Source organism: Enoplosus armatus, chromosome 8 (genome assembly GCF_043641665.1).
Source record: "Enoplosus armatus isolate fEnoArm2 chromosome 8, fEnoArm2.hap1, whole genome shotgun sequence".
In the NCBI taxonomy this organism is placed as follows: domain Eukaryota; kingdom Metazoa; phylum Chordata; class Actinopteri; order Centrarchiformes; family Enoplosidae; genus Enoplosus; species Enoplosus armatus.
Genome location: NC_092187.1, coordinates 22,896,660 through 22,918,114, shown reverse-complemented (window position 1 = coordinate 22,918,114; position 21,455 = coordinate 22,896,660). Strand labels below are relative to the sequence as shown.

Here is a 21,455-nt window from a genome sequence, read left to right as displayed (position 1 = left end):
AATTCAGAGTAGCTTACTCCTATTTCATGTCCAAAATCATTTTTAAAGGGGAACTCCGCTGATCCATCATCCACATCAGTACTACTGCATATGTGAAAACAGTTATAAAGCCTTTTGACTGTGCTGCTGGTGCATGCTATTCTCCCACAATGCAGTGCACAAAGGGAAATGGAGGAGTTGCTCACAGCTGGAAAAGAAAACAAAAACAACAAAAAAAACAAACATGTTGATGTCTGTTTAAAAATACACCATGTTTAGTATGTATGCTGTCTGGTTTGAGTACACTTTATTTTGTCACTATTGTGCCATTTTCTGTTAGAATACAAATAAAATGAATCTACTTCACCATGTTATACCAACTGCTTGAACAGTATACTGTTTACCATATTTTACAATTAGTATGTACTGTGAAGAGCATGCCATATGTCTCCCACAGACAGTATATGTATATATATATATATATATATATATATATATATATATATTTTAGCCACCATGACTGCTCTGTACTTAAATACGGCAGTGCATTATTTCCAAGTCATGTCTTCAGCAACATCAACGTCCTCACCTCTGTTCATTAAACATGCACTGTGAGTGATTGTGGTCTGTAAGCAGAGGTGTTGCCATTTCTCCTCGTGTAACAACAATCACCTCCTCAGTGACCTTTGCACTTGTTATGACGCGCCCTCTGAGCGCTGCTTCTCCCTCTGCATGTGTGTATGTTGTGAACTCTCGCCCTGGCAAACATTAAAGGACAAGCCCAGTCTGCTGCTATCATATGTCCATGTGTCGTGAAAAGAGAGGGCGGGGGTGGGTTAAGAATACTTTGGCGGAGGGGTTTAGTATCTTTAAAAAGAGTGTAAGTTCTGTTGCCTCTGGCCACATAATCCAGTGTGTCGATGGTCTTTAGCCGCTCCGCTGGTTTCTTCATTGGAGTGTAACAGCAAGATGGAGCTTCCCCAGCTGGAACATTTGAGGCTCCGCAGGTGTGACAGCGCAGGTGAGATCACGAACGTCTCTCTACAGAGAGCATGCCATACAACAATACACAGAAGAATCCTTGCAGCAAGGTTTCTACTAATACGTGACACATGCAGGCACTAGATATGTTCATACCTACCGAGTGCAACACAGATGTGACAGAGTAAAAATAGACTCCATGAGTCATGTAATGCTCTGTTCAGAGAAGCAGCTTCACAAGTAGTAGGTACATATGATTAGTAAGAGACAAACAGGAAGTTAAGAGAGTTGCCTGGCTTGCCTGCTATTTGATGGACTTAATTGTTGCTGTTCTAAATCCCTCTCACTTGCTTTGTTTACAGGTAATAAATGTTTTGCAAGACACACTTACATGCATGAGTGGTAGCGATGTGGAGTGACTTTACGAGACAGTAAAAGAGCCAGGTACCCTGACCAAGTCCTGCAACTCAAAAGATGTCATCTCTGAGGGACAGTGTGTTATTTCATATGCAGAGTCCCAACTCCAATCCCCCGCGGCTGTTTTTTGGGAGGACGTGCTGAACTCCTGCCAGGCCAAACGCCCACTAGAATAGTATGTACCTTCCCTTAATGGTCGAGCTTATCCCAAAACAGGAAACACTGGCCAATAGTGGCTATCACTGCCCTGCTAATGACGGCCCCAGAGTAACTGCCTGTTAGACTTTGAACAGCGGCCAAAACTGAGAAAATGATGTTCCCTGTTTGTTAGCGTCAGTGAATGAGATGTAACTAATTGATAATAATTACTGAGCTTTAGAGCTTTCCAAAAAGCAACTAATGTGCAGAATGAGTGCAGTGACATTTACTACTAATACTACTGTACTTTTACTCCATTCTTCTTTTTATTAATGCCAACTTTACTGAGGTGAGTTAGATTATCAGCTGAATTCACAGCAGCACATTTTCCACATGAACACAATATCAAATATTTTTATAGAGTCTGGGGAAATGACTAATTTGTTACTTTTATTAGGGTAATGACAATTGAATAACTCTTAACAATAACTGTCACTTCCTGGAGAATCATAGATTTATGGTCAAGGTCTAAACTGCCCTCTAGTGGTAAGAAAGGAGAAGCTCCACTCCACACCGCTCAGTTTGATAAACAAACTCTGTGCTCATCTGAATTCATGAGAGGTTCCCACCTCTGTTGTACTTGTCTCACATGACTCTGTTGCTCTTTCTCTGACTGAGAAACCAGCTGTGTCACCACAACACATGCACAGAACGCAGGATTTGGATGCTCCTGTGTCTGAGACATCACCACAGATTTTGGCAGCTCCCCTCGGGCCTTTTTAAACCACGAAACAGACGGAGAGGCAGACAAGCAGCATGGCCTCAGGTCCTCCCCCTCCTGCCTACCAAGTACTTCTCCTTAGCAACAGTCAGCTGACCTGCAGTAGGTAGTGTTCAGTGAAGCACACACATGCACACAGATCACAGAGCTGTGCGCCTCGGTCGCTCACTCCTCCATCTGACATTCAGGCCTCATGGCTCTCACCATCAACACAGAGCAGAAAAAACTCACACAGACTCCTCTGCTCAAGATCTGGGTGCCATGGATGGGCTGCAACCTGAACCGCAGGAGAGGATGTAAGTGCAGTGAAAACCCGGCTCAGCTCGAATAGAAGATTACGTATTCTGTCTTGCTGCTGTTTGTTCTGCTACTTCTTCTGCTTTAACTCCGTTCTTGTTTCAGCAGATGAAGCTAGCGTGTGCTTTAACACTTCCAGGGGTCGTAGGTGTGTTTCATACTGCCTGTGCTGACTGTTGCTTCAGGACTGAGCTCAGCTTGGGAGATACAGGTAGGCAGGCAGCAGTCTGAGAGACAGAGGAGTCAGCCATGGGATGACAGCCAGACTGGACCAAACCAGGTCTGAGTTGGCTCTCTGTTCAGTGTCTGACGTGGTCCTTTGAGCATTTTGCTGAGGCAGCATAGTCCATTCATAATCGAACAGCCTGGAGGCTGACACTCTCCCCCGACCCTGTATAGACACACACAGGCCATCCGGGTACTTTAGGGGGTACAGCTAACTGGCAAGCAACCCTGCAGTCTGCCTTATAAATTACTGGCTTTTTTTTTAAACCAAGAGACAGACAAGCATGCAACAACTGGGTCATGACTGGGTAAGAAACACACAAACGCTGTGAGAAAATCAAAGAATCTGTGGTTATACAGTGGTGTCTCACCTCTCTAAGGGTCCTTTTCTTCACTGTAGCTTCATTAAATAATTGTTAGCAGTGACACAGTTTGAACAGAAGATTTGTCCGGTAAGAATAACGGTGTTATATCTGGAACATTGATTTGTAACCATCTGCAGGGAAGAGACTGACATTTTAGCTCACTTGGAGATTAGTGTTTTGTTCTTGTTCTCGCCATATGGCGCAGTACACTGTGCCGCTCTGGTTGTTTCTAAGATGTGACGACCTGAGGAGGAGATGCATCTGATGAGTAAAAGTTGTTCTTCACTATTTGCAGATGATTATTTCATCGTTTCAATTTGTTTGTGTGTCTGTTTATTAGATTTTTTTTTTTTTTGTGGTTGGACAGTTTTCTGTGTCAAGACGTGCTGCCAAATACAGACAGATAAGCCGGGTGACTCACTACACTTACAGTTTGCAGACATTTGAGCTTCACCTTGGAGCTCTTATTCTCTCTCCTAATGAAGATTACCTTGGCAGAGACACATGTCTGCAGCACAGAGCCCCAGAGGGTTGTGCGTGACTCTGGATTGCATTTAACCATTTGGACAGGAGGCTCCTGCTCTCCTGCTGAATGACACATTTGCAACAATAACGCCCATTTCAACATCAGCAGCATTCAGTAACCTTTGCTTTATGTTATTGTGTGTTTCGTCTCAGCCTCGGTGCCTCAGTTCTGTAACTCTCCTACCATGATTGTGATGGTGGGATTACCTGCCAGAGGGAAGACGTACATCTCCAAGAAGCTCACTCGCTACCTGAACTGGATCGGAGTCCCTACAAAAAGTCAGTTTCATAGTGAGTCCTGATCATATAAATGTATGAAAGTGTTATGAAGTTATTAACCTCTCTGTTTCCCTCATCCAACCAGTGTTTAACGTGGGCCAGTACCGCAGGGAGGCTGTCAAGATCTACAAGAACTTTGAGTTCTTTAAACCTGATAATGAGGAGGCCATGAGGATCCGCAAGTAAGATGATAAATGTCAAAACACACAGTTAGAATAATGAGTCGCCTAATGCGAAACGTTGTAATGTGTAATAGTCATTTGAGCTCTGTGAGTTTTTATATTCATTTTTGATTCATCGTTCGCTCATACTGTATGTTGCAGTTTTTGCTCTTTTGCCCATACGAGTGTCGCTTCTCTCTCAGGGCCTGTGCAGCAGCCGCCCTCAAAGACGTCACCGCCTACTTCTCAAAGGATCAGGGACAAGTAGCCGTGAGTAAGAGGACAACTGAAACTGTCCCTCTAATCGCAACATAACACACAGATCAATTATTGATTTTTACTTATCACTTCCTCAGTCAGGTCTCACTGAGATTAAAGGACCACTCTCCTTGTACCCTCCTCTCCTTAAAGATCAGCTTAGTCATCAAGAGTTGTATAACAGTTGTATAATGCCTGCTGTGGCTCTGGAGGAGCTTTGTTAAGTCATAGTAATATCATCAGGTTATCACAGTTTGGACTCGGAGACTATGACAAAGAGTCTGCGTTACAAGCTGTGGGTAGGGAGCTTAAAAGATGTGGGCATTCACTAAAGGTTAGAATCCAGGATATGTCAGCCTCTGTGGCACAGATAAGACCATCCTTCTTTGAATCCGCCTCTCATAAGTCACCTCATTATGCTAATTTCCTGCAGTATCCCTTTAAGGTTGAGATTAAGGTCATTTTGGAGAGGAGCGTCTTTCCGGCTGAGTCACAAAAGAATACATTGATTATTGCTATGTAACAGTAAAAAGAGTTGTTTAAAGAGAAAAAAAACATTTTATTAAATGAATCATTGTGCAGTCACATGTCCCAGCAGGCAGCTGGGGACATACATGATTAAGCAGTTGTTTAATAATTAGCAAGTGAGACAAGAAATTATATGTTTATGATTTATTGAGTCTCTGTTGTCTTTATCTCTTTATTTGTTGTAAACTGTAGTATATAGAATATTGTTATGTTTCATGTTATTTATCCATGCATTTTAATCCATAATATAAAGAGTGTAACGACATAATATGTGCTCTTATAATTCGGATGCTTGATTCATCATTATGAATAGTGTAAATGTACTTTATTTGCCAATATTATAAGAATGTAGGCTATTAATAACACCTGGGTCCTGTCCCATCCAGGTATTTGATGCTACCAACACCACCAGGGAGAGGAGGGCAATCATTATGAGTTTTGCGAAGGAGAGGGGCTACAAGGTGAGTACACATGTGGAAGTTAGACATTTTGAGAAATGTGCTTATTTGCTTTCTTCTTGAGAGTTAGATGAGAAGATTGATACCACTCTCAAGTTTATCCATTCAGTTTGAAGCTAGAGCCAGCAGGCGCTTAGCTTAGCTTAGCTTAGCATAGCTAGCCTGGCTCTGTCCAAAGGTCACAAAATCCTCCACCGACCAAGACCTCTAAAGCTCACTGATTAACACGTTATATCTTGTTTGTTTAAGCTGTACAAAAGTGACAACCAAACAAGCTGTTTCCCCCTGCTTCCTTTATGCTAAGCTAAGCTAACCATCCCCTGGCTGTAGCTTCATATTTAACAGATAGACATGTGAGAAAGAAAGAAACTGAAACTATTGCTTCAAAGATGAGATTAAAAACACAAACACATGGAAAAATAACGAGAAAAATAAAGGATATATTTCACAGTAATTTAATAAATTGAACTTTTGAATGACTTCTTGTACGCAGGTGTTCTTTGTGGAATCAATCTGCGATGACCCAGAAATCATTGCAGAGAATATTAAGGTCAGTCAATGATGTGTATTTGTAAACGTAAATGTTTGCAGAGGACGGGATGTAGTGTTCTCAGTTAAATTCAAAAGCTTTTCTTTCTTTTCCAGCAAGTGAAATTTGGGAGTCCAGATTACGTGGATCGGGACGTAGACGAAGCCAAGGAGGACTTCATCCAGCGCATTGAGTGTTACAAGGCCAGCTACATGCCTATAGACGACGAGAAGGACAGGTACTGACCCATGATGCTTTTCTTCGCGTGAGTCTTTTCCCTTCATTTCTGACAAATTAATTTCATGGTTTGTTTTCCCCAATGCTGACTTTTAACAGGAAGCACTCCTACATCAAGATCTTCGACGTGGGCAGTAGATACCTGGTGAACCAGATCCAGGACCACATTCAAAGCAGGATTGTCTACTACCTCATGAACATCCACGTCACACCCAGATCCATCTACCTGAGCCGCCACGGAGAGAGCGAACTCAACCTGCTAGGCCGCATCGGTGGAGATTCAGGCCTCTCCCCTCGAGGACAGAAGGTGAGAAGATGCAGATACAGATCGAGTTGAATCCTTTTAAAACTGTAAACAGTACAAACACATTTTAAAGCAGTAAAAGATGAATTCAGTTTTTGAAATTCACAAATCGCACTCGTTGTCTCCAGTATGCCAACGCCTTGGCGGCCTTCATCAAAGGTCAGAATATCAGTGACCTGAAGGTGTGGACGAGCCACATGAAGAGGACCATCCAGACCGCTGAAGCTCTGGAAGTCCAGTATGAGCAGTGGAAGGCCCTCAATGAGATAGACGCTGTGAGTTTATAAAGTACATCTCTACATTTTAAAACATAATCCCTCAGACAAAAACGTGGAGGAGGCTAAGTTTATATTTCTAGAAGATGTTTTCAAATCTTGTGTCAGTTGAGTGAAATAGAGGTTGCATTCACACTCCAAATTATTGTTATTTATGTTTACTTTTTCTCACTAAGGGTGTGTGTGAGGAACTAACCTACGAGGAGATTCAGGAGAATTTCACAGAAGAGTTTGCACTGAGAGACCAGGACAAGTATCGGTATCGTTACCCCAAGGGGGAGGTAAGTGCCCCCCTGAATTTATTAACGTGTTATTTAGCCATTGAAGTATCATTGGGGATTTTTTTCAGGAACACACTGTTCACACTCGCACAGCTGCACACACATTCAAACCTGGAACCCTCCCAGTTCAACCACAGTCTGATCTGTTGGTCCACTGAGCAGTTTGGGGGGGGGGTTAAAGGAATAGTTCCACATTTTGGGAAATACGTTATTTGCTTTCTTGCAGAGAGTTAGATGCGAAGATTGATACAATTCTGATATTTGTCTGTTAAAGCTTCAGCCAAGAGACAGTTAGCTTAGCTTAGCATAGAGACTGGGAAAAAAAGAGTCAACCGCTAGCCTGGCTCTGTCCAAACTCCGGTTGTGGTTTTTATGAGGGGTTTTGTTGGGGACTATTACTTGGCTTCACATGGATGACAATACTCCAGGAAGTCACTGTGTTTTTTGAATGTATTAAACAAACAAGCAGCGGTGGAAGAAGTACTCAGATATTTTAAGTAAAAGTAGCAATACCAATCGACATTTTTACTACTTAAGCAAAAGTATTAGCATCAAAATACACTTAAAGTACTAAAAGTAAAATGTTGATTATATTTTGCATTAATAATCAAAATCTGCAAAATAACAAGTAACTAAAACTGCCAAATGTAGTGGACTAAAAAGTGCAATATTTGCCTCTGAAATGTAGTGGAGTGAATTGTACTAAGCAAGTATAGTACTTGAGTAAATATACTTACTTACTTTCTACCACTGCAAAGGAGATATAACGTGTTAAATAGTGAGCTTTAGACGTGCTGGAAGGTGGATGTGTTGTTCCTTTTGGACAGAGCCAGGCTAACTGTTTCCCCCTGTTCCCAGTCTTTGTGCTAAGCTAAGCTAACTGTCTTTTGGCTGTAGCTTCATATGTAAAAGGCAATTATGAGAGTGGTATCAAACTTCTCATCTAACTCTCACCAAGAAAACAAATAAGCGTATTTCCTAAAATGTTGAACCATCCCTTGAAGGGCCTTGCTCAAGGCGCACTTTCCCCACCCAGACATATTCATTATAAGAGAATCTGAATAAAGTCAGGTGGGTCGGTTGATACAGTCTACGTGCCCTTGTGAAATGGACTGAGAAGGTAAGATAGAATGACTCTGGCTGAATAATTGATGAACTCTTCAGTTATTTTTGTCTCTTGTCCAGTCTTATGAGGACCTTGTCCATCGTCTGGAGCCGGTCATCATGGAGCTGGAAAGGCAGGAAAACGTTCTGGTCATCTGCCACCAAGCCGTAATGCGCTGCCTGCTGGCCTATTTTCTAGACAAACCTGCAGGTACAGAAATCCAGGCTCAACTGCTGCACAGACCTCTTCTCTGTGATGTTGTTTCAATACCACAAATAATAATCTCATTGTCCTCCCTCTGAAGATGAGCTGCCTTATCTGAGATGCCCCCTCCACACGGTGCTCAAACTCACACCAATAGCCTATGGTAGGTGGTAACTGCTTGAACGTATGACATATCCAGTCTATGTAAATCTTTCCCTGACAGTCTGGCTTTTCCTTCAATTGCAGGGTGTAAAGTGGAGCCATTTTTCCTCAATATCGAAGCAGTCAACACACACAGAGAGAGGCCAGTGGTAAGTTTCCACAAGCGCACATTTGCCCTAATAGATACTTAGCTTTGCCAACTATTGGTCTGCGGTACATTACACACGTCTGATGGCAGGCAGTAATGTTTTGTAATTTGTATGTATTGATGATGAATGAATGTATAGTGGTGAGGGGTGATTAGAAACAAAAAGTAAAAGTGAAAATCACCTCCTTCTCAGGCCTTAAAGCGAGACTACGTGACTTTTGGAAAATTAAGTATTGCAATATCCCTCTACTAATGAAAAGTTGAATTAATAAGCAATAAGAGACTCAGACGTTTTGCTGCTGCAGCTTCACTTGGTTTATGTACTACATACTAATAGTAGTTAGTATTAAAAACAATCAACACACAAAACCACCAAGATCTTTCTGAAGCTGTTTCACCACAACCCACAATTAATTATTTATTTTTCCAGCTGTGAGCTGCTTCTCCATTTCTTTTCCTTGTTGCATTGTGGGAGATTAGTGTCCATCAACAGCACACTCAAGAAATGTACTGTATTTTGTATGGTGTCTGGTATGAGTGAACAGAACTTTTCCTGTGTGAACACACTATATACTAAAAAACCTCCTTAGAATTAGTGTTTGGATTATTTTTTGGGAGCTGCAGAAAGTCTCACTTTAAATGGACTCTCAGTATTTGCGTTGCTGTCGTTGCAGAATGTCGACATCAACAGAAACCCTGAGGACGCTCTGCTGACTGTTCCTGACCACATATAAAATGCTGTTTTGTTAGAGAAGGACTACAATTCATGTGAAACTGGATGTGTTGCTAATTATTAGCCTCACTAAATATTAGTGGGGGGGGGGGGGTACGTTAGGCAGCCTGTTTATTACATGAAAACAACACTACTGAAGCACATGGCCTCCCCCTGCAGTGACTGTGAACAACATGTCTGTGAAATGTTCCTGTTATCCGACTAGTTTGCTTTTCTCAACATTTTCAAAGAGTCACATTGTTTACAAATGATTCAGAGAAAAAGAAATGCACTGTGTGTTGAGGCTGAGAGGAAAATACGTTACAAGAAATATATATATATATACATATATATATATGTATATATATGTAGGGAGGTTGTCATTTGTAACTTGGGCCTACATGCACATGTAACTGTTGTACAGATAACATAATGTGATGTTGATGATCTAATTATAGAGGCAGGAATCAGCACCACGGACAGCACCCAAACAAACAAAGCGTTGTGTTGTAGATTTGGGCACCTGACTGTAATGTTTGTAATGTAGATAAGACGAATGAAATAATGTAAATAAAGTAAAACCTCCAACATGTCACAGTGCAGAAAATAAACTCCCTTTACAAGTCAGAGACGTTTCGGTGTTTGCTTGGCAGCTATGTTGCCTTGTTGACTCTCCCGCAGAGAAGCTTAAGGTCAAATGAACTGACTGATTCCCCAAAAGACCAATGTACTGTTCCTGTCAGCCAATAATGGGACTTTATGAAGGAGCACTCAAGGGAAATGAAAACTCGCATTTGGGGGTAATTTAAGGAATAAAAGTCAGACTGGAGCATTTTTAGGAGCACTCCTGCAGAGAGGGGGAGGAGGAGGAGGAGGAGGTGTTTTGGTAAGGGGGGTGTTTTCCCCAAATAGCCGAGCAGGGGTTAATAATCCCTCATTTCTCATGCACCTCGGTGGCAGCAGTCCGCGAAATTTCCAGTATGCGTGAACACAAGCTGGGAGCTGCTCCCTTCAACACCAGCGGGACTCACGCAACTTTCTGACTGAACTTCACGCGTTATTCGCCGTCGTTTTCTGTCCGCAGCACCTGGCGGATGTTCAGCTCTCATCAGAACATATATATTTATTTTTGTCACTCTCTCTGCAGTGGAGCCGTTTGAAGGACTTCGCCTTGTGTAAAATGTGAGGTATGCGCAGCGCGTCCTGCTGTACGAGCTGCTTCAGTCCCGCAACAACAACAGCGTGAGACCAACTTGCTTCATCTTGGATCCTAAAACCTGAATTATTATGGACATGATGAACTTAAAGATTCAGTGCTTTCTAGTGTTCTTCACTGTTTATGTGCAGGAGGGATTATCGAGGGATTATGAAGCAAACTTTGGAGCAGATATTCTTTTACAGGTATTCATATTATTGTATTTATATTTTTCTTTTTTCTTCTTCTCAGTTTTGTGTCAAAAGTCATTGATGGCTGGAATTTATGATACTTTCTGAAACACACCCCTCTGTTCAGGCTGGATAGATAGGAACAGTAACAATAATGAACTTTATTAAACTTAAAAACTAAGAATAGCTGCACCTCAATCACACATATTTGGTAGAACTATTGGTCTGAAAATTCTGGTGTGTCCATGTTTCCTAAAGTGATTTTTTTTTTCTATAAATGATATGATTTTTATGTTTCCCCTATAAAGCCTTTCCACTCCTAAAGTTATTTGTTTATGTTAAATTCCCAGCAATGACCATGATATGTGGTAATGTATTGACACAGCAATGACTTGTGTGCAAAATTAACATTTGAGACCAAACCGTGCAGCCCTCACTGGCCCTGCGTACAGTGAAAGCATTTATTTCCAGTTCCACTTCCCCTCCATTCATGAATGGCTTTGATTCAGACTATTTTGACACAAAATCTTGACCCAACCCTCACACAGGCAGATTGTGGAGATTACTTCAAAAAGGAGGCATTTTGAACAAACTATGGAACTGATAAATGCACCATATTGGCCTCCATCTGAAGCGCTTATCAAACATTTTACTGAGCTACCCGTGCACTCGACTGAGTTGCTGCCTTTTTTCTTTTCCAGAGAGTGAAGCGTCAAAGCAAACCAACAAAACCAGTGGTAAGTTTGTGCGTGAGTTGCTGTCATGAAATGTTACGTAAGATACTAAATATTCATCTAATTGTTAGTAAGATTTGAGCTTTTAGGTTCTCAATTTCTTAACGCTTGTGAAACATTTATTATATCTATAAATGCCTTTTGCATGTGATAGCAGATATGAAATAAGTGACTCATCCAAAATTAATACCTGTTGACCTAAATAACAGCTGTTTACTTTGGTTCCTGCCCTCCGTTATACAACTACAGACAGGGAAACAACCATCAACACCTCTCAGGGTATCATCAGTAGCTGCACTGTGGTTTCCCCTCAGTTTGCTTCTGTGTAGCAATCCCCCTGAAAACATACAGTAATTCAGTTTGCGTAGCACAAACCACAAGCTCTCCTGAATGCCGGTGAGCTGGAGGGCTGATGTGGCTCTCTTCCTCCTGCCTGTCGCCTCGACCTGCAGTAATGTGGCCTGCGCTGACCAGATTGGTCTCAGCAGGCGCCGGCGTTACCCGAGTAAACAAGAGGAGGACAGAGACGCCATGCAGGGAACTGCTTTGTGTTGTTTCGTTGACTCGTCAGAGCGATGCAGGGCAAACTGTGACATGGGAGGGGTGGGGGTGGGTGGGGGAGAAAAAGTTAGGAGTGAGGTTTATGATTTCTTTTCCCTACACGTCAGTGGGTTTAAGCAAGCATCCGTGGTCGTCTGTTACAGTCACATCAGTGTATAAATGTGGCATGAACCCCCAGTTATGATCTGCTGACTCCGGTCAGGTAAATAAGTTTAATTCAGGTGACAAAGCTGCAAAATCAGCCTACCAAGACCAACTTTCTGGCATTCAGTGGATCACAATGATGTGTCCTTCCTGGTGAATTCCTCCGAACTCTTCAGTGATTTATACATGTATTTGTGATAGCTGAAGGTGACAGACTACCATGTGAGGTGTTCAGTGGTGTCCCGCTATGCTGTTACCACAGTCCAGAGTTCTGTATGGAACCAGCTCCCCATCACCAAGGAGGCTGCCTTTGAGGTGGACCTGCCCTCCTCTGCCTTCATCTCCAACTTCACCATGTAAGTCAGTCCCTCTATCACCTACATTATACACATCACCACTTTCTGCCTTTGTTTATTAGTGTTTTTGAGTGTCTGTCTCTCCATTTCCTTTTACTTCTAATCTCCAACATCACTATGAAAGTCAGGACATGCAACCAGTCATTGTCACTCACTTGCTGTGTTTTGGATGATAACATTTTTTTTAAATCACAGCTCAAGTTTCCACACCTACTGAGTCAAAAGTATTGAAGTCGGCAGGGAAATATTATTTCTTGCCTGTAGAAATAATATTTCCCTGCTATATGGGGAGAAATAAATAAGAGTAATGCTCTCGTTAAAGGGCAGAATTCAGAAATAAAACTTCAGAGGAATTATGTCAGGAACTAGAATTCCGGTACGGAGGAGACGCATGATTTGATTACTAAGAGGGTTGCTGACCACTCTCCTTCAAAAATGCTAAATATAAACAAAACAAATAAGTCAACATCGCAGGCCAAACACCGAGGCTGGAGCTGGATTTGGGAGCGGAAGCAGTTCAGGAGGAGGGGGAACCTGAGGGCAGATGAATACCAGGCTTTGTGAATGGAAGTCAGAAAGTTAATAGAGAAAATGACAGGAGTTTGCCCAGTCTCCCTTTTCTCCCCTGCACAGTTTACTGAGGCAGCCTGCCAGTTCAGATACGCTACACACACACACACACACACACACACACACACACACACACACACGCCTGCATCTGCTGCATGTATGCGTGCCTACATGGAGGTGGATGTAGATTTTTTAAGTATGTGTGAGTCTGGAACTTGTACAGATTTTTATAACCTTCACGTCTCGCTTTCACTTCTGTCTTTCACGCACACACGCTCACTTACACTTACACATTTTCACACGCACACTCAGAACACGTACTATACAGCCGTCGGCACATCACCAAATACCAAGAGGGGAAAAAAGCTGCGGCAAATGTGTTGCGTTACTTCTCTGGCATTTCTGTGTCAGAAACTAAGAACTCTGTGTTCTGTGTGCAGGTCACTGATGTACAGCCATTCCTGAACCCCCTCAGCCAGCCACACATATAAATACAAGCGCCTCCATTTTTCCACTCTGCTCTCTCTCTCATGCCATTCTGCTCTGTTTCTCAAACAAGACCCGCTTCAAGCCTGCGGGTTTATTTTAGTTAGCCCTTGATGTTTTTTTTTCTTTGGATATATTTGTTCAAAGGACTTGACCTTAATTTAGCACCTCGTCATGTGACATCAGTGGTCACCGAAGTCTAGGAAGTGCACTGTGTGAATTGGATCCCACTTTTGAGCGGCGGTTTTGGTTGGGATTTTGCTGGGTGTAGCACATAGCGGCACTCCCTCGGAGCGTCATGGGCCTGCGAGATCTCTCTTCATTAATGCTGTTTTCAGAGGGAAATTACTCTTTTCCACTCGCCCTGTTTATGACCCCCACCTCCCCTTCACATGGTATGAACTCCATTTGTAAACAAGCATGATGTTTGTGAAGCAGCTTTGTGATCACTCTGGAAATACAAGGAGCAAAATAAAGTAAATCATACTCAACAACTCAATGGAGGCCAGACGTGCTTCTGACTGAAATATAATCCGAGTACTGTGAGTCACACAGAGAGCTTTTTCTTCCTATTTTCCCCATCAGCACCTCCAACGGCAAGGTGTATGTGGCCCAGGTGAAGGAAAGAGCTGCTGCCAGGAAAATTTACGATGCTGCTAAGAAGCAAGGAAAAACAGCCGGGCTTGTGGCTACCAAGTCAGTCCCAGGCAACATTTGTTCTTTTGTCTTTGACTTCCAAAAATACAACTTCTTTCATTTGCAATGTCATGCTTGCATGTTTTCTTACACTTTCTAAAACAGTTTTTTTTAATACTGGGAGTGTTTCGTCCCTTTTGCTCTGCGGTGTTCCAGAGAGAGGGAGATTGAGAAGTTTCGCGTGGCAGTGAGTGTCCCGTCCGGAGCTCGGATGTTCTTCTCCCTGTCCTACGAGGAGCTGTTACCTCGTCGACTCGGCCGCTATGAGCTCAGTTTGGGTCTGAGGCCGGGACAGCCTGTGCAGAACCTCACGTTAGATGTCAGTATATCAGAGCGGACAGGGATCAGTTTCATCAAAGTCTTTCCTCTCAAGACAAGCCGACTGCTCTCCAACGCTGCTCAAGGTAAAGTTATTACCTGTCAAGATATATTTGAGATGGTTAATTAGCATGAGCAACTTTCAAAGAAGAAAATCAACTTTGAATGCTCTTGTCAAGCTGGTACAAGGTAAAAGGTCAAAGCTTTCAGGAATCTCAAGAGAAAAGTTGGTTGACTGTAGAATGAGGCAGTATTCACTTTTTTCACGAGTGTTAGATGAGAAGATCGATACCACTCTCATGTCTCTACAGTAAATATGAGGCTCCAGACAGCTAGTCTGTCCCCGTCCAGGTAACAACGTCCTGTCGTCACCGTGAGGTTGCCAGGGAACTCCAGGAAGTCACTGCACCAAGTCAAGAAATAGTCCGGCACATAATCCCCCATAAAACCACAACCTTTTTTTTACACTTTCATTCATTGTTCAGATTAAACAACATAGATATAATGTTGGGGGTGCTTTACCATTGCACAGAGCCAGGCTAGCTGTTATGCTAAGCTAAGCCAACCAGCTGCTGGTTGTAGCTTCATATTTATTGTGACGGACAAGGTGGTATCAATCTTCTCATATTTCCCAAACCCCTAAAGTATTCCTTTAATGGAAATTCAATCACTGAATCATTACTTCAACCATTTTTAATTACTGCTACGTGGATTTAACCATGTGCTGCTTTCCTACAGGCGATGCAGACGCTCCCGCCTCCACTCACGTTGAGCGCAGCGGTGGCTGTGCTCGAGTTCGCTACAGTCCCACTCTGCAGCAGCAGAACGGCATCTCCTCCAAAGGTCTTAACGCAGACTTCATCATTCAGTATGATGTGGACCTCAGAGACCTCATGGGTGAAGTCCAGGTCAGGAGTATATTCTGTGCATGTTTGTCACATTATGAAACACGGTAAACAGTAAAGGTTGCCTCCCCCCCCCCCCCCTTTATTCTGTACTTTTGTCCTCTCTCAGGTGTATGATGGCTACTTTGTGCATTACTTTGCACCCAGAGGGCTTCCTGTGGTTCCTAAGGATGTTATATTTGTAATTGACATCAGTGGCTCAATGATAGGCACAAAGATAAAACAGGTAAAGTGGACAAACCTCACGGACTCCCCATGGATAGGACTACACTTCTGAGATGAGAAAACTAAAACATTAAGAATATTCTGCAAAGAAAATGTAGAATTTCTGTCAATAATTCTAATCATTTCTGTCAGTAGACCAAGCAGGCCATGAGCACCATTCTCGGGGACCTTAGAGAGGGAGACCACTTCAATATCATCACCTTCTCAGACAAGGTTCACACTTGGAGGAAAGGACGGACGGTGCGGGCAACTCGGCAGAACGTACGAGACGCCAAAGACTTTGTGAAGAGGATTATTGCAGAAGGATGTGAGTTGAAATGTGATCCTGTTTGAGCTGTGGCATTGCAGTCGAAGGTGACCATTGTGTTCTTTTTCCTTATTTTTTGTTCGCTCTCTTCATTCAACGCTGATTGTCCCCATTGCTCCACTCTTTTATATCAGGGACCAACATCAACGCAGCTCTGCTCTCAGCTGCTCAGCTCGTCAACCCTCCAACCTCTGCCTCTTCCAACCACCTCTCATCCCGTCGAGTCCCTCTGGTAATTTTCCTCACTGATGGGGAGGCAACCATCGGAGTAACAACTGGTGACACCATCCTTAGCAATGCCAAGAAGGCTTTGGGCTCCGCCTCTCTGTTTGGTCTTGCCTTTGGAGACGATGCAGACTTCCTCCTCCTGAAACGCCTGGCTCTGGATAACAGAGGAGTGGCCAGGATGGTGTATGAGGACACAGACGCAGCCTTGCAGCTGAAGGGCTTCTATGATGAAGTAGCCAGCCCTCTGCTATCAGACATCCAGCTGTCGTACCTGGATGATCAGGCGTTTGACATCACCCGCTCCATGTTCCCGAACTACTTCCAAGGCTCCGAGTTGGTGGTGACTGGGAAGGTCAAACCAGGGGTCAAGGACTTAAAGGTGTCAATGTCCGCCACTGATTCAAAGCAACGTGTCAAGGTGGAGAACGATGTGTTGATATCATACGCAAAGGGGAATGGGAGTGCAGATTCACTATACTGCTCAGCAGGCTTAGAAGGAATCTCCAGCTTTGTGCACCGTCTCTGGGCGTATTTCACCATCAAAGAGCTGCTACTGGCCAAACTGAACGCTACTGACCCTGCAACTCAAAGGTTACTGGCAGACAAGGCCACCAACCTATCCCTCAAATATAACTTTGTAACACCAGTCACTTCTCTAGTTGTAGTTAAGCCAGATGCAGATGAAGCAGGTCAAACCCCAACCACAGCAAAGCCCACCACCGCAGCCACTATAACCACGACGGCAACGACCACTGCTACCACCAAGATATCAGCTGCTGGTGCTGCGAAGAAGCCCAGTTCACCTACTAACCCCAAGCCTAACAAAACAAAACCAGATCCTCCTCAGCCACCTCCAAATACACCACAAACTAAAAAAATCTCATCACCAACTTCCACCGTAAAAACAGTTGTTTCACCGTCCAAGAAAACCACAACAACCTCAAGTCCCAGTTCTGTCAAAACTGCCCCAGCACCATTCTCTGGTAGAAAGCCCACACCTTCCCAAAATGAATCCAAAACCGCCTCTCCTCCCCCTGCTGGTAAAATACCCACCTCTCTGCTTAATGCTCTCAAAACAGCGCCACCCCCTGCACCTGGAAAAGTCTCCACCGCCAAGCCCAACGCCTTGAAAACAACCACTCCCTCAACAACCACCACAATGTTAACATTCACCACCAGCACCACACCTCCACTCAGTTCAGTCAGGACCGACCCTGCACCCCTGCCCGGGAGACCCCTTAGCCCACAGCCCAGTACAGGGAGCACAGCCCTCCCCGCTGTCAAAGTGACTGTGCCCTCCACGGAGGCAGAAAACAGCACCACATCTGCTCCAGGCGTTCCTCCGCCTGAAATCACCACCGCTCTGCCCGAGCTGCTGCTCAGCTCTCCGACCCCGGCACCGGCTCCGACTGAGGAAGACAACGACACAGACTCAGAGGCGGACCTGAGCATCGCCACCTTTGTGTCAGCCACCTTCGCCCCCATGCCTGGTGTAACAGATGGCCCACGACTGTGGGAAGCAGCAGGGCTTCTGGGTAAGTTGTGCACTCTGTTTTGTCTGTGGTTAATCTGCGATCATAGCCTCTCTGTGCCCCGAGGAGTTACAATCTGAATATTAAGGGTGCAGACTTTTGTACATTCATTGTTAATTGAATGTTCTTTATCTCTCCACTAGATGTCTCTACTTTCATTCAGAGGAAAGGTGAAACTGAATTTTCTCTTTTAATGACATCTTATCTGGTAAAAACGAATTCAAGCATAATAATGTACTCTGACAGCCGTTTAAGTATAATATACCATGATAATCAGCTACCTGACAGCATTGGAACTGAATATAAATCCTGTCTTATGTTCTGTCTCTTATAGATATTGACCTTGTGAAGGGTGAGTATCACTATTAACGCTTCTTATCCTGTTGTTCCCTGTAAAATCACAATTCCTTGGTGAGCAGCAGATTGTGTCCTGAACTCAGGTTCTCATTGTTTGCTTCCCAGACTACGACGCAACCTACGACTACGACTACGATCTCAACTATGATGCCTGTAAGTTTTAAATGCTCATTAGAGGCGATCCTGTACTCTAGTTGCTACTCAGGCCTTAAAAGTTTCATGTCAAAGATGTTTTCTGACTTATTTTTAGGGGATGATACTGCAGACACAGGATCATTTGGTAAGTATTTAGTGGGTGTTATTTACAGCTGCATGTCTTAAATAATGTGTCATTTATTGTAGAGACACTCCTTGCAGTACCTGTCTAGTCCTGTCGTTGGTTTCAGTGCTTGGGAGTGAGGAGGATTGTCCTTTAGTTGAATGTCTTGTGCTTTTAGAACCTCCATCCAGATTGAGCACCGTCCGGGTCTTCTCCTCATCAGGTCCAGAACCTGCCTTTTATTTATTCGTTTATTTGTTATTACACCATCATGGTCATTTGAGTGTTTGTTTTGTTGTATTAATGCTCATTGTTGTCTGTTGCAGTTGATGGAGATCCTCATTTTGTGGTCCAGCTGCCAAAGCTGCATCAGAACCTGTGTTTCACCGTAGACGGCAGAGCCAATGATGTTCTCAGGCTGTTAGAGGACCCAGAGAGAGGTATGCTCAGAAATAATATCTCTCATTTCAGTTAGGTGTATGAATATACATGTTTTTAATATCAACTAACACATGTTACTACACAGTTAGCGTTGAGTTTATTATTGCTAAATGCATGTTCCCTTTCCCCCCCAAGGGATCATTGTCGATGGCCACCTAATGGGGGCTCCCTCCAAGCACGGTGTAGAAGTCCGGTCCCGAACCTACTTTGACCAGCTCACCATCTCCTCGGCCACAGGCGGCTCCGGTGACATCACGATCACCCTCTCGTTGGACGCTGTAGTGGTGGAAGGGGAAGGGCGGGACACCCTCCCCATCAGTCAGCAGGGATCAGCGACGAGGCAGGGTGTGACAGTTACTGTGGACAACCATCGGAGCTGCTGGATCGAGCTTGCCAAGGAGGTGCGGTTCCTGGTCCTGTTCCACCACTATAAACACCCCAGCTACCTACAGATGGCTCACCTGGGTTTTTACATCATAGATGGGCGGGGCTTGTCTGCTTCAACACAAGGCCTACTGGGTAAGCACACATGTACACATACACTCACTGTCCTTCAGTGGTGGAAGAAGTACTACAACAATGTAAAAATACTTTTTTTTGCAAGTAAAAGTCCTTCATTCAAAGTCCTACTTAAGTAAAACTACATAACTGCCAAATGCATCAAGTATCAAAAGTAAAAGTACTCATTCTGCAGAAAAAAGGCTGCTGTGACTGAGATGAACTAATATTACATATGACATTATTATACTGTTTATATTGTTGCATCAGTAGGAGCATTTTACTGTTGTAGCTTGTTGAGGTGGTTCTCAATCTAGGGGTCGGGCCCCCGCCAAAGGGTCACATGATAAATGTGGAGGGTCATGAGATGATTAAGGTTGTAGGAAAGAAAAAAAAAAAAGGTTATGCAAATGTGTACAAATATTTTAGACTTTTTTCTAATCCTCTGAAATGTGATAACGGGCCCCAACTAGACAGAGCTTTTTATAAAAATGCTTTGACTAAAATGTTTAATCGTTTAATCTTGTATTTTATACGCATTTCATTACACGTGAAATCTTAAAAAGTAAACTTAAAAGTAACTAGTAAATACATGTTTCCCTCTGAAAGGGAGTGGGGCAGAAGCATAAAGTAACATAAAACTGAAATACTTCTGTTTTATACTTGTACTTGAGTAAATGCACTTAGTTACTTTCCACCACCGCTGTCCTTTCTCTGTCTACAGGCCAGTTTCAGCATGCTGACATGAGTGTAACAGCGGTGAAGGATCATCTGGATGGAAGCGCTCACAAGGAGGCAGTCTTATCGAGGGGGGTCCTGCGCTGGGGATCAGAGCACATGCCAGTCACCTTGCAGGACAAGTCCCTGAAAGACACGGTGCAGAAACGCCACACAGGCAAATGCTGGGTGGCGCCCAAGGCCGAGATAGAGAGACTCCTGGGTCATCCATACGAGAGCTACGTGGTGGATCGTGTGTAATTCTAGCTGAGTCGGCTCCACCTCGTTGCCTCTCTGCTGCTCAGCTCAGGTCTCAGCAATTATCACGTCACGGTTATTGAACAAAGCATGAGCGAGAAGTGGGACTCCGTGAGGCTAAAATGACACGTTGTCTCTGAATGAGACGGTCTAATATTCTGTAAGGAGCGTAAGGAAACACAGGAGGAGGAGAGGGGGTGACAGATTACAGACTGCAGTGAGAGAGAAAGCTGCATATACAGGAGTAATGAGGACATGCGGTTCGACAAATATAGCGACGGGCTGAACGATGCTGTTGTTCTCCATCATTGAATTTGTATTGAATTCAAGATCTGGGTTCTGTATCTACGAGACGCAATGTTCTCCTGTTCGCATGGCAACCACAACATGTCCAAATTTGTGCTGCAGCAGTTTGCGCTTGCTCCGAAATGTCTTGCACACAACTTCAAAGATTATTCTTATATTTCATCATGGAATGATTATTAGGCAAAGTCAGATTCTTCTACTTAAATTAATTAAAATTGTATCATTCTGTAAGTTGTATTTTTTTAGTCCAAATGTATATAAAATATTATTGTATGTAAAAATAATCACCCCCCACAACAGGTTACTCGCCTGGATGCAGTGATTGCGTCTTCAAAAAAGTAACACAAAACAAAATCCAGGTCTTTCCAGGTTTGCCATGTGCTTTTTATTTTTCTATCATTTCATTCATAGTTTAATTCATTTTATTTGTTACACAAGACATTAGGCATTGTTCACATACTAGTGATCAAACAAGGACAGTTAAGTTTTCTACTACTCAGCCTGAACTAATTATTTTGTCAATTTCAAGGGATATTGTCAATAGTGGTTTCCAAAGGCCAAACTGGATGGAAATTAAAACAGTACAACCACACATGAGGCTTTTGTTTTCAATAAATAAAAAAAGAGCGGACAGTATTTGATGCTGGGGGCAGAGAGGGGGGGGGGGGTGAAGGCTTCAGATATATCTATGTTCAAAGAGTAAACAGTATTCCAGTTTTGATCAGAGAACATGTTTCCAGGATGAAGACCACACACAATGTTGAATGATGCACAGTGTGAAAAGTGTTGTGACTGCACAGCTGTTTAGATTCTGATTTCAGC

General features: G+C 43.4%; 2 protein-coding genes across 3 annotated transcripts; both read left to right on the top strand.

Annotated features, from left to right (window-relative positions):
• The first annotated feature begins 924 nt into the window (after positions 1–924).
• Positions 925–9,371, top strand: pfkfb1 (6-phosphofructo-2-kinase/fructose-2,6-biphosphatase 1). 2 transcript variants are annotated; one of them, XM_070910996.1, is made up of 14 exons: positions 925–1,000; positions 3,862–3,987; positions 4,073–4,169; positions 4,352–4,418; positions 5,321–5,395; positions 5,886–5,942; positions 6,038–6,159; positions 6,258–6,465; positions 6,591–6,737; positions 6,914–7,018; positions 8,204–8,333; positions 8,428–8,490; positions 8,574–8,638; positions 9,312–9,371. In XM_070910996.1, exons 1-14 carry the CDS (start codon positions 949–951, stop codon positions 9,369–9,371), a joined length of 1,374 nt encoding a protein of 457 aa, XP_070767097.1. In that variant the 5' UTR covers positions 925–948. The 2 variants fall into 2 exon arrangements, with proteins under 2 accessions (XP_070767097.1, XP_070767096.1); XM_070910995.1 differs by lacking the exon at positions 925–1,000 and adding an exon at positions 2,490–2,592.
• A 1,265-nt stretch (positions 9,372–10,636) lies between these two features.
• itih6 (inter-alpha-trypsin inhibitor heavy chain family member 6) lies at positions 10,637–20,436 on the top strand. The gene is made up of 17 exons (XM_070910994.1): positions 10,637–10,750; positions 11,437–11,472; positions 12,376–12,530; positions 14,172–14,282; positions 14,439–14,686; positions 15,339–15,508; positions 15,615–15,731; positions 15,866–16,037; positions 16,172–17,800; positions 17,941–17,967; positions 18,132–18,149; positions 18,260–18,307; positions 18,405–18,434; positions 18,592–18,636; positions 18,740–18,853; positions 18,990–19,373; positions 20,077–20,436. The coding sequence occupies exons 1-17, from the start codon at positions 10,637–10,639 to the stop codon at positions 20,328–20,330; spliced, it is 3,672 nt and encodes a 1,223-aa protein (XP_070767095.1). The 3' UTR covers positions 20,331–20,436.
• Positions 20,437–21,455: the final 1,019 nt, after the last annotated feature.

Excerpts from the sequence above, each read along its gene's own strand:
- pfkfb1 (XM_070910995.1), top strand. The coding sequence starts at position 2,490 with ATGGCTCTCACCATCAACACAGAGCAGAAAAAACTCACACAGACTCCT. Across the intron at positions 4,170-4,351 it reads GAGGCCATGAGGATCCGCAA|GGCCTGTGCAGCAGCCGCCC; the intron begins GTAAGATGATAA and ends CTTCTCTCTCAG. Across the intron at positions 7,019-8,203 it reads ATCGTTACCCCAAGGGGGAG|TCTTATGAGGACCTTGTCCA; the intron begins GTAAGTGCCCCC and ends TCTCTTGTCCAG.
- itih6 (XM_070910994.1), top strand. The coding sequence starts at position 10,637 with ATGGACATGATGAACTTAAAGATTCAGTGCTTTCTAGTGTTCTTCACT. Across the intron at positions 16,038-16,171 it reads GAGGATTATTGCAGAAGGAT|GGACCAACATCAACGCAGCT; the intron begins GTGAGTTGAAAT and ends CTTTTATATCAG. Across the intron at positions 18,637-18,739 it reads CCGGGTCTTCTCCTCATCAG|TTGATGGAGATCCTCATTTT; the intron begins GTCCAGAACCTG and ends TGTCTGTTGCAG.